Source organism: Lucilia sericata, unplaced genomic scaffold (genome assembly GCF_015586225.1).
Source record: "Lucilia sericata isolate MDLA Ls3-8-SP2 unplaced genomic scaffold, ASM1558622v1 Contig000544F_arrow, whole genome shotgun sequence".
Classification (NCBI taxonomy): Eukaryota; Metazoa; Arthropoda; class Insecta; order Diptera; family Calliphoridae; genus Lucilia; species Lucilia sericata.
Genome location: NW_023994554.1, coordinates 274138 through 289265, shown reverse-complemented (window position 1 = coordinate 289265; position 15128 = coordinate 274138). Strand labels below are relative to the sequence as shown.

General features: G+C 30.5%; 3 protein-coding genes across 3 annotated transcripts; 2 read left to right on the top strand and 1 right to left on the bottom strand.

The window, feature by feature from the left end:
* The first annotated feature begins 2557 nt into the window (after positions 1-2557).
* LOC119605984 (splicing factor ESS-2 homolog) lies at positions 2558-4475 on the top strand. The gene is made up of 2 exons (XM_037959343.1): positions 2558-3003; positions 3058-4475. The coding sequence occupies exons 1-2, from the start codon at positions 2679-2681 to the stop codon at positions 4257-4259; spliced, it is 1527 nt and encodes a 508-aa protein (XP_037815271.1). The 5' UTR covers positions 2558-2678; the 3' UTR covers positions 4260-4475.
* Positions 4476-4504: 29 nt separating this feature from the next.
* On the bottom strand, positions 4505-5632 carry LOC119605985 (sepiapterin reductase). Its single transcript, XM_037959344.1, has one exon. It carries the CDS (start codon positions 5502-5504, stop codon positions 4710-4712), a length of 795 nt encoding a protein of 264 aa, XP_037815272.1. The 5' UTR covers positions 5505-5632; the 3' UTR covers positions 4505-4709.
* Positions 5633-10581: 4949 nt separating this feature from the next.
* LOC119605996 (sepiapterin reductase) lies at positions 10582-11830 on the top strand. The gene has a single exon (XM_037959354.1). The coding sequence runs from the start codon at positions 10782-10784 to the stop codon at positions 11598-11600; it is 819 nt and encodes a 272-aa protein (XP_037815282.1). The 5' UTR covers positions 10582-10781; the 3' UTR covers positions 11601-11830.
* The last annotated feature ends 3298 nt before the right edge of the window (positions 11831-15128 follow it).

The following is a 15128-nucleotide window of genomic DNA, read 5'->3' as shown; positions in this document are numbered from 1 at the left end:
AGATTATGGTACCACCTTCTTTCTTTTCTATACATAAAAAGTCATTCATTCATATCCTGACAGTGGCTGCGAACTAATTTAATATTTTGGCATTTACTCAACGGGACGTCCTACCACTTGAGTTTTATTTTGTGTTTGAGTTTGGGTGTGTTTAGAAGAGCGACATTTTCTCCTTATATGAATATGATTAGGTGTATCAAGATTCAGGATTCGATATGCGTGGAATATTATTTCAGCATGTCAAATGATTTATGTTAAATAAACAAATACAAAATGTTTATACTAAATATCAATTTATCAGAATTTAAGGAAATGATATTTAAGATAGAAAGTATTTAGGTTTATATTTCAAATTTAAAGGACCTCAAGAAATGCCGTCAAAATATATTTAGTTTTACTTTTTCTATATCAGTTTTGGAACATTTTGTATAAACTTTGTTATCATTTAGTTTCTTATTTTTAGTAAACAAAGTTATTTAAAAAGGGATGATTATAAAGCAGCTATAGAAAATTTAAACGATCACAGATTCTTATTTCGTGATCGATTGAATCTATAGCCGATTTCATTTCATTTATTTAAAAAGGCTCGGTTTTTAAAGGAAATAGGGCGTGAACTCTAATCAAGATCTGCTGAAAACTATAATTTCTTCTTAGGACTGACCTAGTAGATTATGAAGTTATAGAATTTTGACACAATTGTTATTAATTTATATTTGTGTTTTTAAAAAAGTCCTCTTTTTTAAAGTTCGCAAATGTTTTCAATTCAACCAAAGCATTAAACTCATAAAACTAAAAAAAAAATAAACGAATTACTAAACAAATTATTTTTATAGGTTGTGAAAATAAATAAATGTCAAAATAAATATAAAATAACAAAAACAAAAAAATAAAATAAAAATTGTTGGGGACATAAAACCTACTCCCCAAAAAGTAAAAGTAGTATTTTTGGGTGCATAAGTAGGGGCAGCATATTGTGCATTTATGAGGAATCTCTTGATAGCTAATGTTTTGGGAATGCAATGAGTATGCAGCAGCAACCTTGTCAACACTAACATTAATATTCATAAATACACACACAATACATTTCATCACATCAAAAGTGCTAAAGCAAATGTGAACAGTGAGTAATAAAAGTAATTTTAAATTTTCAACTAGAATGAATTTACAAACTGGGAAACAATTTTTAATAAAAAAGATATCAAAACTTATATAAAATTCCTTTAAATAAAAAGTTATTTATTACTTCCGCCTTGATTTTAAGATTTCTCTTTATATTTATAGAAAATAGGTTGTTTTTAACCAAAAATTTCAAAACCACAAAATAAGCTCCATTTTTTCAATTTAAACAAGTTTGAAAGAAGTTCCAAGCGATCTTAGATTTTTGACATAAAAAGTATATTTTGTACTAAATAAGCTCTTTTTCAATTTAAACGTGATTTTAGATTTTCAATAATATTTAAAGAAAATTAATATCCAAAAAAGTGATTTCACTTTTTAAACCCACTGTAAAATTTTATAAACTTAATAATATACCACAAAATTTTACTTCTTCTTCCTACTGCATGTCTGATCATATAGTAAGAAATTATTGCTGTTATTTGTTTTATTTTCATTTTATTTTTATTATTTTAAAAGAAAAATTACTTTCGTATTCGAAAAAATGTAATTATGCGTATAATTTCCAATGAATCAAGATTGTCTGGTTGTAAGTTTTCTTATTTAATTTTTTTTCTTTATATATAACACGATGTGTTGTTGTTTTGATCTGAAAGAATGGTTCATTGAATGGTTGTGTTCTTCTTCGTCACATTATGTTGGGAATAAAGTATTGTTTAAGTTTTTAATGACTAGAAAGTGTTAATTGAAGATGTGTGTTAGGAAAAAAAAAACTGAAATATAATGAAAATTACTTAGAATTTTTCTTAAAAAAAAAAAAAAAAACAATTTCATATGTTTGTGAAAAACAGAATATTTTTTACAAATTTGATCATTATTGTGATCTCTCATATTTTCCTTTAAAGACCCATCTTAAATCACTTTTTACTTCATTAAAACACATTTATTATGATAAAGAAGGATTAACTCAGAATTTATGCATCACATCAGTTTTTCGGTATGTCGTGTCCCGAGTTTTTAAAAAACCCTTGTCTTTGGCCACATTACCGCGAGTACATCTTTATTTATAAATTTGTTAAGTTATTCGAAACTTCAATCTGTCTACTTTAAAATAAAGGTTTAATATATGTTATATCTTCTTTCAACTTCAAGATATCTTAACCTAATGCTGTACTATACTTTACTATAAACTAATATTTTTCTATTTATCATTATAGTTGGGAAATATAATAATTGAAGTACAAAATTTTACTTAAGTCAAATTAATACTAATTAATTATATTACATTTTCCAATGTAAAACTTCATAAAACCGTTAGAATATTATTTTTCTCTAAATGATGTTATCATTTAAATACCTTCACTATCCACAGTATTGCCATTCATTTTAATTTCAACTTGGCAGCACTTTTTGCTATCAAAACAACAAAACAAACTGTCACAAACATATGGCGACATTGTTTTGTTTTCAACAAACGTATAAAGTTTTATTTTCACAATTATAATTTTTGTACAAAAATATTTTATTAAAACTAAAGTAATAAGAAAAATTTCCCAACAAATATGTCCGAAACCAGTGAAACACCAACACCCTCCACACCTGGTTCAGGAGCATTGGTAAATTTTAAAACTCGCAATCATGCTATGGAAACTTTTAAGAAGCCCAGTTCTCTGGGAATAGTAAAAAAGAAAGCGAAACCAAAAATTTTAACAGAAGAAAAGTACATAGAAGAGATCTCCAAAATTATACAACGCGATTTCTTTCCTGACTTGGAGAAATTGAAAGCACAGAATGATTATTTAGATGCCATGGATCAAAAGGATTATGCACGCATGGAATCGATAAGAGCAAAATACAGTGGCAGAAAACCCACCGAAAGAAATAGAAGTAAGTTTACTTTTATAATAAAATACATTATTCAAAACCAAATTTTCCTTTTAGGCATGACCCCCGACACTTTTGAAACACCTTCGAGTTTTGGTGAAAGAACACCCCGTAACAACGAACCTTCCGAAACTTGCCGTTCTTCGGGAGCCCAATCGGTGGCCTCCTCCAGCAATTCAACGAAAAGTAATACAAAATCTGTTAGTGACAAACATTCTCTAGATTCATTTCTCCAGTCCTATACCAGTGAAGATAATGATAGTTTCCAAAAGATCATAGATACGGCCGATGAAAAATTAAGACAAAAGTTTGCTGTTCTCTATAATGAAGAAGCTTTATCCGCGGAAAAATTACAAAGAGCCTTAACCTTACCCTCTATAGAGCAACAATTTGAAGAACCCGATCCTATGCGAAAAATCGAAACATGGACTTATCAAAATAAAAACTCCATAATGTATACACCACAAGGTGTAGAATTAACAGAGACAGAAAAAATCGATATGGCCAATAGGAAACAGGTGATACAACATAATGCCACTCGCTTGCATGTGAATCCCTTTGAGGGAGTACAAAGACAAAAGACAGGCGAACAAAATGCTGCTGCCATAGCCACGCTGGGCGACCGAGTGGATGCCGATGGCACCAGTTTAAGTCAAACTAATTTAGCCTCTCAATTAAAACGTTTTGATTTGGTTAAGACCCCCTCTCCTCGTCCAGGTGAGGCATTTTCACCCCTTATGACCTGGGGTGAAATTGAAGGTACACCTTTTCGTTTGGATGGCTCAGATACACCAGTACGCTCTAATACAGGACCTTCATTTAAAATAAATGAATCTTCACGCAGAGAAACCATTGCCTTATCCTTAGCTGAGAAAGTGGGTGAGAAAATACGAGCCCAAAAACAAAAAGCCATGGATACAGCTCGCCGTAATATTTCATCACCTTTTATACGTACAAATATGGAAAGATTGGCTTCTATGTCACCAGCTGCTAGACAATTAGCCACCTCTAGATTGGGTTTACGTACCACACCCTCCCTAATGACACCCTCACCTATACGCACTCCCAACTTAATTAAGGGCAAAACGAAAGCACTTCCCACTAGACCGACCTCAACCACTAAAAAGCTTATACCAGCTACATCACCTGCTGTTAAACCTAAAACTCCTAATCTAATGAATAATGCAAAATCGGGTACTTTAACGGATGATCTCTTGCAAATTCCTACAAAACGTTTGCGTGCATCGGATTTCTTTTAGGTTAAATTGATTTTTTAGTTGCATAAATGTTAATAAATGTTAAAGAGTACATATTTTTATGTTAAATCTGAATCAAATACAAACCCTAACTATTTACTAATTCCATAATTTTGTAGAATTTCTGATTGATTTCAGATTTGAACTGAAACAGTCCAAATAAATTACAAATTGTACTATTGAGAACAAATAAAAATTACCTTATATACTCCACTGTAATTAATCACTTTCGATTGATTACTCCTTCATTATTCTTTTTATGTTTCCACCAAAATTTATTAAAGTTATGAGTATATACAAAATTGTAACAGCTGCATGAGATTACATAACAAATAGAGCACCGCAAATTATATTAAAGTTTATAACACATAGATTTTTAAGGAATGATAATTCATTTTGAGCGTAATCCTTTGAGCACATTAATGTAAAGCACCAATCCGGAAATAAACAAACTTAATCCCAATAATCAACATGAGCACCCGATTTGAATTTTTGTTCTTTCAAAATACTCAAAAATTTAGCTGTGGTCTTCTCGGTGGTCAACATGGTCTTAGTATCGCGTTGGCTTTTGAAGACATCATGCAATTCCTTACTAATAGTAGCATCTTGTACATAAACAGTCATATCGGTATCAATAGCACCGGGAGCATAATTTAATACAATTGTATCGTTATCCTTTTCTTCGGCAGCCAGTACACCAAAATACATATCACGTGCTGATTTGCCCGAACAATAGAAACTCATGGAGGCAAAGGGTTCAATGCCACATTTTGAACTGATATTAACCACCAATTTGGGCACAAAAGCAAACATTTTAAAGAACTCAACATTTAAAGAAATAGTTGAGAAAACATTGGTGTGAAAGTATTGAGTCCAAACTTTGGTATCCGATACATCTATGGCCTTCTTGGAAACATCACCCACAGTACCAGCATTGTGTATAATAAAAGCTCTTTCGAAATTATTAATCTTTTCCTTGGTCTTTAGTAAAGAATCAGTTAATAACTTTTGAAAATCCTCTGCCTTGGCGACAGACAAATCAAGAGAATATATAACAACTTTAAGATCCGAACGTTCCGCTTCAATAGATCCTTTAGTTTTTTTCAAACCATCTTCATTGCGGGCTATTAAGACAATCACAGAATCTGCTTTCAATAATTTCGATACTTCTATGGCCATGGTCTTGCCAATGCCACGGGAAGCACCAGTGATAAGAAAATAGGTTTTTTTGTTGAGGTCAAGCACCATATTTGATGATTAATAGATTTTTCGTTCTAATCACTTGTTGAATCTAAGAGGAAAAAATTCCCTTTCACTGTTTACCACGAATTGGATTGAGACTTGTTTTGATTTTTTTCGCACACACGCACAGAGAGCACTGCGCCGACAAATATTAACGGCGGCGGCGGCGGCGGCTGATACTAAAAATATCGGCGTCGGCTTAAAATCGACTATAAGCCGGATATGTTCTCAAATACGTTTAATTTTAAACTTTCTACGATTTTAAATAAAAACGGAATCCGAAATATAAATGTGGGATTTTGGAAGCAAATATATTGTATATAAAAACAAAACAGAGCAAGCACTAAAGTTGTGTGAGAAATAAGGCAGGATGGAAAAAAAATTTTAAAAATAACATGGCAGCCAGCAGACCCGTTAGCATTATTTTGCAGACACAAGCAACGGTTCCCAAATGGGAGTCCGCGGACCCCTAGTGGTCCGTAGCAAAAATCCTAGAGGGTCCGCAAAGACCTGTTCAATCAGGATACTGCTTATTTAATTTAATGTTTATATATTCAATATTTTAGAAAACTCATAAAGTTCCAGTTGAAGTACGAAAAAGTACCAAAAGACATCTTTTATTTAATTTCATGTTCCTAAGTTTAATATTATAGAAATTTTAAAAACTATCAGTTAAATAAGGAAAAAGTACTAGAAAATACTCCATTTTAAATTTTTATTTACTCAAGTCCTTGATTGTTTAGCTTCACGTTTATAGGTTCATTATAATAGAAAACTTAAAACAATTAAGAAATTATAGTCGGGCGAGGCCGACCATATAATACCCTACACCTGATACAAAAATAAAATATGATTTAGTTTTCATAATAAAGCATTTAAGTTGAATTGTACCTTGTCTCAGATATACTTAAGCCATTTATTGTTGAATAAAATTGTGGACATTTAAGTTAAATTTTGAAGGGGGCTTCGTATAGCGGTTACGGTATACAAATGAGACCCTATATGTAATTATAAAATTCATGAGAGCCTTAATGGCTAGAACTTGGTTTTGCAGCTTTTTGTCGGATACGATTATATTAAGCATAATTATAAACTTGAAAGCCCTATTCAGGGGTTCAGTTGTAATGGGGGCTAGGTGAAATAATGGATCGATCTTAACCATATTCAATAGGCTTCGTCCCTGGGACAATAGAAGATGATCATGTACCAAATTTCATTGAATTATGTTAAAAATTGCGACCTGTAGTTTGATTACAAGGTTTACATAGACGGACGGACATAGCTAAATCGACTCACAAAATGATGCTAAGCCGATTAGTATACTTTAAGGTGGGTATAGGACCAATATTATTGTGCGTTACAAACATCAGCACAAACCCCATATACCCTCCCCACTAAAGTGGTGTAGGGTATAAATACCAGTTGAAGAACGAAACATTACAAAAAATCGCATTTTATAAGTTCTCATTTACTCCGGGCCCTACATGCTTAATTTCATGTTTCTAGGTTTAATTTTAAAGAGAACTCAAAAAAGTACCAGTGAAGAACGAAAAAGTACCTAAAAGTCTCTTTATTATTATCTTCATGTTTCGATTTTAATATCATAGAAAACTCAAAAAGTACCAGTTAGAGAACGAATAAGTACTAAAAATATTACTTGCTACCGGGGTTCCAAATAACACCCTACTAGCATATTTAGGACCATTCTTATAACTTGCCAATAACTAAAGTTAGGAAGTTATCGTACAGATAATGTGTTTTTCGTTATTACAAGTCAACTTTAAGTTAAAAGTGTCCTAGATAGATAGATAGATAGATAGATAGATAGATCGATCGATAGATAGATAGATAGATAGATAGATAGATAGATAGATAGATAGATAGATAGATAGATAGATAGATAGATAGATAGATAGATAGATAGATAGATAGATAGATAGATAGATAGATAGATAGATAGATAGATAGATAGATAGATAGATAGATAGATAGATAGATAGATAGTAGATAGATAGATAGATAGATAGATAGATAGATAGATAGATAGATAGATAGATAGATAGATAGATAGATAGATAGATAGATAGATAGATAGATAGATAGATAGATAGATAGATAGATAGATAGATAGATAGATAGATAGATAGATAGATAGATAGATAGATAGATAGATAGATAGATAGATAGATAGATAGATAGATAGATAGATAGATAGATAGATAGATAGATAGATAGATAGAATGATAGTATATAAGAATATTCAGAGCGTATGTTTTATTAAGAACAAAGTTAGTTTTTAATTACTGGCCTTAAGTTATTTTCTGAATTGGACTTTGTATGGATTATCAATTAAATTTACATAAAACAAAGTTGTACCGATTTTTTATAGAGATACTAGAATATTTAACATAATTATGAACCCAAAAGCCCTATTTGGAGGATACGTTTGTATGGGGGCTAGAGGAAACTGTGGACCTATTTCAACCACTTTCAATAAGCTTCGTCTTTGGAATAAGAGAATATGTACCAAATTTCATAAAATATCTTGATCTTGAAATTGCTACTTGTTTACATGGACCCACAAAGTGATTCTGAGCCGATTGGTATCCTTTATGTGGATGTAAGGATAATATTTTTGGGTGTTACAAACATCAGCACAAAAGCATATAGTGAATATATGTATATATATATGAAGAATCTAAAACCCTAAAAAAGTGATTCTAAAATATTTAATATTTCTTAATAGAAATTTTCAAAATCAATCCGCAGTTTACATATTTAAATAGCTTTGATCTTAATATATTTTAGACTAAAGTACTTTTATGTTGTATGTATAATTCAAGACTATAGTTAAAAGAATGGGAATGTTTTCAACCAATATCATTATTGGTTCTTTGCTAATAAACCACAGTTGGATTAGAATTGAAAAATCTCAAAATGTATAAAAACATAGACTTTTAAACATCAAGCCAGAGAAGTAATTATCGTAAGTAGGAGAAACTATATAAAAACCTCTTCTTTTAATTCTACATCTTTTTTGAAATCGTGAAGTGATGAATTTGGCACTGATCTAGACAACAGCTATTTCTAAGGCTAAAAAACATCCCACATAACTTTCTATACTTTTAATTGTCATACGTCATTGTTTCTATTTGAAAATAATCAACACACTGTACTTTCAGTAGAAATATAAATGGTAATAAAAAATCCCACCATTTATTATTTGTCTGAGTAAATAGAAAATTTTGTACATCCTATTGTCGAGTTATTTTTTTTTATTTTTTGCCATACACACACGACTTGTTATCAGTTTGAATATTATTTTAAAATTATATTACACAACAGACAGTTGTTTTTCAAAAAAGTCTATGAATGTGTAAATTATTAATTACATTTGATGTACATAGTAACTCGATTACGATTCAACTTAATTTCAAATTCAATGAACTATTTCTTACACATGTCTTGAGTTTTTTTTACAGTAAAGCGGATTTGTGATTAAAATTTATAAATTAGAAAGAAACCTGGTATATTCTATTTTGATCAAAATCGAATTCCATTTAAATTTTGATCCAAATTGAAAGGACATTTCTTCATAATCGAAATCCTGTTAAAATAGTTTTCATAACAAACTGGAATTTTTCTTTTGATTTCGAACCGAATGACGGAACTAGATCCTACTCGATGATAATCAAATCGACTAGAAGAAAACTTATTTTGAAGAGAAAGTTTTGGATTCGAAAAGAATGGTTCCTCATAAATAACTTCTTTTCCCTGTTATTTTAAGAGATGGCGGTTTTAATTAATTTATAGTTAAAAGTCAGCTTTTATTGAAAAAATATGTTTTTAATGAAAATTTTAGTTTTTAGAAACAGATCGGGTTTCAGTAAAAGATTGAGTTTATAGAGAAATATCAAGCTTTTATAATCGTATTTGTAGAACATAGTTTTAGTGAAAAACTGAGTTTTCAAAATGATCGTTTTTAGTAAAAGACCGAGTTTTTAGTAAAAATTCTGTGGCCTCCGGTAGGTTAGGTGGCCTCCGGTAGGTTAGTGGTTAGTGTTCTAGACTGGTAGACCGGAGGTAGTGGGTTCGATTCCCACCTGAGGCACTGGTTAAGGAGCGCACAACAGGCCCGATAGAGGCCTAGGTGTATTTCTTCGGATTTGATGTATATACATCCTCCTTTCAAACTAACTAACTAACTAACTAACTAGTAAAAATTCTAGTTTATAGAAAAAAAATCAAGTTTTTAGTGATAAATCGAGTTTTTAGTAAGAATTTTTGTAAAAATCAAGTTTTTAGTAATAAATCGAATTTTTAGTAAGAAAATTTGTGAAAATCGGATTTTTATGGAAATTTTTTTTTTTTTTGTAAAATATCACTTTTTATTGAAAAGTCAAATTTATAGAGAAAAGCTCAGCTCAATTTAATTACAATATGGTTTATTGGTGAAAAATCAGATTTCTAGTGGAAAATGGAGTTTTTGGTGAAAGATCGCTTTTTAATGAAAGATCGAGTTTTATCTTTTACGATTTTTAAAAAAGTTATTGAAAGAATGAGGTTTTAGTAAAAAATCGAGTTTTTAGAAAACCAACGAAAATTTAGTGAGAAGTCCCGGAAATGGAAATTTGGTTTTCTGTATTAAAATCGAGTGAAAAACTGAGTTTTAGTGAAAGATCGAACTTCTAATAAAAAAATAGTTTTTAGTAAAAATTCAAATTTATAGAAAAAAGTGGAAATAAATAGAGTTCTTTGTAAGAAGACATATTTATAGTGAAAAATCGAGTTTAAATTAAAGTTGTATTCATTATGAAAAAGTAAAATTTGTAATTTTTATATACGATTTTATAAAACTACTCTGTGCCTATTAAACCCGCTACTTCACACTGTTCTCAAAATCAAGCAGAGTCAACCAATTTGATCCGCATACGACTAAGACTTAAATCTTATCTCTATGAAATTGTGAATCTGTATTCTAGGCTACACACAAACAACCAATCAAATGTATTCCCCCTGACAACGGATTTCAGTTGAAAATTGCTTTATAAAGCCAAATCATTGATTCAAAAAGTTTACTTGCAAACCGAAACAGCTTATGGGAAATCAGTACAGTAGTGCAGTCGTTAGTGGAATAACACATCTTATTAAGAATATAATAAAAATATAAAGAAATAAATTTAAATTTTAAAAATCAAAAAACAAAAAATTTAAATTTTTAAAAAAGTATTTAAGTAATTTTAATATAAAGTAATTAAACAAAAAAACACACACAAAAACAAAATGTCTTCTAAAAGAATGGACTTAAATAAAATGTGCTTCTTTGTCCTAAGCGGTGTCTCCAATCCCTTGGGTAAAGAGTTGGCAGTTGAAATGTGTCGTCGCTTTAAAGCAGGATCTGTCGCCATGCTCATCGATGGTGATGAACAAAATCTACAAGAAATTCGGAAAGAAATCGAAGCTCTTGAACGTAATATCCAAGTCGTTTGCTGTAACTTGAACGACTGGCAACAAGCAGACTACAATTTATTCCACAATATACTTTCCACTGTACTCAGCCATGAAGTTAATGGCTCTAAGCAGTTCGAGCTTGCATTTATCGTACACAATGAGGGCAATGCCGCCACCCATATGCTGATGGAACCCGAAAATATCGAATCATGGAAATCGTATGTGCAACAAAATCTCTACGCCCCCATTGCTCTCAATCAGGAATTTATTAAATGCCAACAACTGCATGGCTTACCAAAACTGATGATCAACATTAATTCCAGTCTATGGATTCAACCCATGATCTTCAACTCGTTGCTTTGTTCCAGCAGAAAGGCACGTGATATGTACTTCCGTTCGGTGGCCGCCGAAGAGGCTGCCAATGGTGTTATTGCAATGAACTATGGACCTGGCATTTTCGACTCGCACAAGCCAGTCTATGATTGCAACAACAATATCATCGATATCGAAGATCTGGTGGGCGATAATAAAATTCTCAAGTTACCCCGTGTGGAACCATTGCAGACCACACTCAAGCTTATTAACATTTTGGAGGAAACCTCTTTCATTTCCGGTCACGATGTCGACTACTACGACACTTACAACTTATGAGTCGTACTGTATAAATATTGTCGGAAGCACTTGGCAACTGGCAATATTTATATGAAACAATTGCAAGAATTTTTGGACTACGGCTTTATTATGGATGACGACTCAAGAAATCACGATTTGAATGAGGATGTTGATAATGTTGAATTTAAAAATTTAATAAAAAATTTGCTGATTACGATTTTAATTGCTCTGGCAAGTGTGGAGCAGGAAGATAATGAAAAAACTAAAAAGTTGTTTGTGTTTTCATTTATTTCATTTAGAAATTTTGTTCTTTTTACAAACTAGACAATTTTATTAGAACAATAGTTTAGGTTTATAAAATTAGGCAAATTCAAAATTTTCAGTTTGAAAAACAAATTTAATTAACGATTTGTTTTTATGATTACTAAAAATAGTTCGAAAGTTTAAAATAGTTTCAATGAATTCATATTCTGTAATAATCCTCTGATTAAGTTCAAATATTTTTTGTTAACTTTTGACCCCGGAACTACAAAGTTAGTTTATGTTGTTATTGTTTGCTTTCACATAATTACAATTTCCCTACAATCTTTAACAGAGGTTTTCGTCAAAAATCAATTCAAGAAATAGCACTTTTAAAGTTTTTAGATTTTTTTCTAAGAAAGTCACATTTTAATAAGAAACTAATTTTTAGCGAAATTCAAAATTATAGTAAAAAACAAAGTTTTTAATACAATTCCAATTTTTAGTAAGAAAATCGAATTTTTAAGGAAAACCAATTTTCTTAATACATTTTTTCTTTTTTTTTGCGAGAAATCAAGTTTCTTGTGAAAAAATATAGATTTTCGTATAAAATCGACATTTTAGTGAAATATCAAGATTTGGACGAAAATCTAGTTGTAAAAAAAGTTTAAAATAAATGGCAATTCGTGTCGAATTTCATTCGAATATCATTAATAGATAATTTTTTAAAGATTAAGTAATTGTTAGAAGTTGAACTTGTTTGGGTGATATTAATTATGGACCGTTTCACAAAATGATTTGTATATATTCAGAACATAGACTAGACTATAGGCTAGAATATAGATAAGAATAGACTATAGACTAGATTATAGACTAGACTAAAGACTAGACTATAGTCAAGACTATAGACTAGAATATAGACTAGACTATAGACTAGACTATAGTCTATAGACTAGACTATAGTCTAGACTAAAGACTAGACTATAGTCAAGACTATAGACTAGAATATAGACTAGACTATAGACTAGACTATAGTCTATAGACTAGACTATAGTCTAGACTATAGACTAGAATATAGACTAGACTATAGACTAGACTATAGACTAGACTATAGACTAGACTATAGACTAGAATATAGACTAGACTATACACTAGACTATAGACTAGACTATAGACTAGACTATAGACTAGACTATAGACTAGACTATAGACTAAACTATAGGCTGGACTATAGACTAGACTATAGACAGGACTATAGACTAGTCTAGTCTAGCCTTTAGACTAGACTATAGACTAGATTATAGACTAGACTATAGACTAGAATATAGACTAGACTATAGACTAGACTATAGACTAGACTATAGACTAGACTATAGACTAGACTATAGACTAGACTATAGACTAGACTATAGACTAGACTATAGACTAGACTATAGACTAGACTATAGACTAGACTATAGACTAGACTATAGACTAGACTATAGACTAGACTATAGACTAGACTATAGACTAGACTATAGACTAGACTATAGACTAGACTATAGACTAGACTATAGACTAGACTATAGACTAGACTATAGACTAGACTATAGACTAGACTATAGACTAGACTATAGACTAGACTATAGACTAGACTATAGACTAGACTATAGACTAGACTATAGACTAGACTATAGACTAGACTATAGACTAGACTATAGACTAGACCTAGAACCTATAGACTAGACTATAGACTAGACTATAGCTAGACTATAGAATAGACTATAGACCTAGACTATAGACTAGACTATAGACTGACTAATAGACTAGACTATAGACTAGACTATAGACTAGACTATAGACTAGACTATAAGACTAGACTATAGACCTACTATAGACAGACTATAGACTAGACTATAGACTAGACTATAGACTAGACTATAGACTTAGACTATAGACTAGATCTATAGACTAGACTATAGACCTAGACCTGTGTAATCCTCTAACAAAAAATATATTAACAGAATACAGGAGGCAATATAATGATAATGAATTTTAAAATTAGGTAGATTGGTGTAGTAGTTTTCTAAATAAAATGGCTATAAGAATAAATAATTCCTTAACAGTTTCAATTCTGGTCCTAACCTTAATATTTTCGAACAAAAAAACGCAGAAACAAGAAACTATTTCAAAGTATAACATATACGTTCTCTAAAAGCTTCCCTAGAACTAGTTTCGAGGGTGACAAATTCGAACAAAAATAATTGAATGAAAGAACTGGTTCCAGAAGTATTCCATAGAACGAATGTCGACTGCATAACAAAGTGTCGACAATTTCAAACAAAAATCATTGGTCTCAAAGCCAAAATAAAACGAGTACAGGCTATAATCATGCCTTCTAGAACCAGTTGTGAAACTAATACAATTTTTCCTGGGATTCAACAATATAATTTTCCAATAATTTGAGAATAAAACATAAATTTACTTATTATGTTGGAAATTGAGTTTTGTTTTTGAGTCCTTACAAGTTAAAAATCATATTTGTGTCATGGTCTATTTTAATGATAAACATTTTCGTTTATTCTCCATATTGTTTAGCAAATATTTATGTGTTCTAGATTATTTATCATGACCTGGTTTAAAAAATTTTGTAACATACATTTCTTAAATTACACAGAAACCTAAATTTGATAACATTGATATTCACAATAAAACTGTTATGTGGTTGTAGTAGTTAATTAACTAATGCAATTTTTTCACATAATTAACAAAATTTTGTCTCCAAGTAGTAAAGTACGAAAATGAGGATTTAACGACCTAAATTGGTTTAAACAAAGACTTATTATTAAATTAACCTTTTAAGAGGCGATAAATAGAGAGAACATTAGGAAAAATGTTCCTATAACAATATGATAATAACAAACCGCTTAAATATTCCTTTTGGAATTGTTTAAATTCTGTCGCGAATAAATGGCGAACTATCATTTTCTATAGGTTCTATAGGAGGATGTATAGTACATCAAATCCGAAAAAATACACCTAGGCCACTATTGGGCCTATCATTTTCTATATATAGCAAACAAAAATTTTATACCATGAATTTCACTAGAACTATTCATTCACTATTTTAAAGAGCAGAAGAAATTGGTTCACGAGACAAAAGGAAAAACCTATTTCAGGCTTAATTCACCATCTGTTTGATTAAGTTTTTATTAAAAATTTAAGACTGTCTATTAAACATTACACTAATGGGTTAATTATTTAAAATGACGTTCTAAATTGAATTTTGCTGATAGTATTAATAATTTCTGTATAAAAAATGCAACCTCTAAGAAAAAACAAAAATAA

What these genes read in the sequence shown, in the direction of transcription:
- LOC119605984 (XM_037959343.1), top strand. Translation starts at nt 2,679, where the DNA reads ATGTCCGAAACCAGTGAAACACCAACACCCTCCACACCTGGTTCAGGA. An exon ending in ACCCACCGAAAGAAATAGAA is followed by an intron (nt 3,004 to 3,057) that starts GTAAGTTTACTT and finishes TTTTCCTTTTAG; the next exon opens with GCATGACCCCCGACACTTTT.
- LOC119605985 (XM_037959344.1), bottom strand. Translation starts at nt 5,504, where the DNA reads ATGGTGCTTGACCTCAACAAAAAAACCTATTTTCTTATCACTGGTGCT.
- LOC119605996 (XM_037959354.1), top strand. Translation starts at nt 10,782, where the DNA reads ATGTCTTCTAAAAGAATGGACTTAAATAAAATGTGCTTCTTTGTCCTA.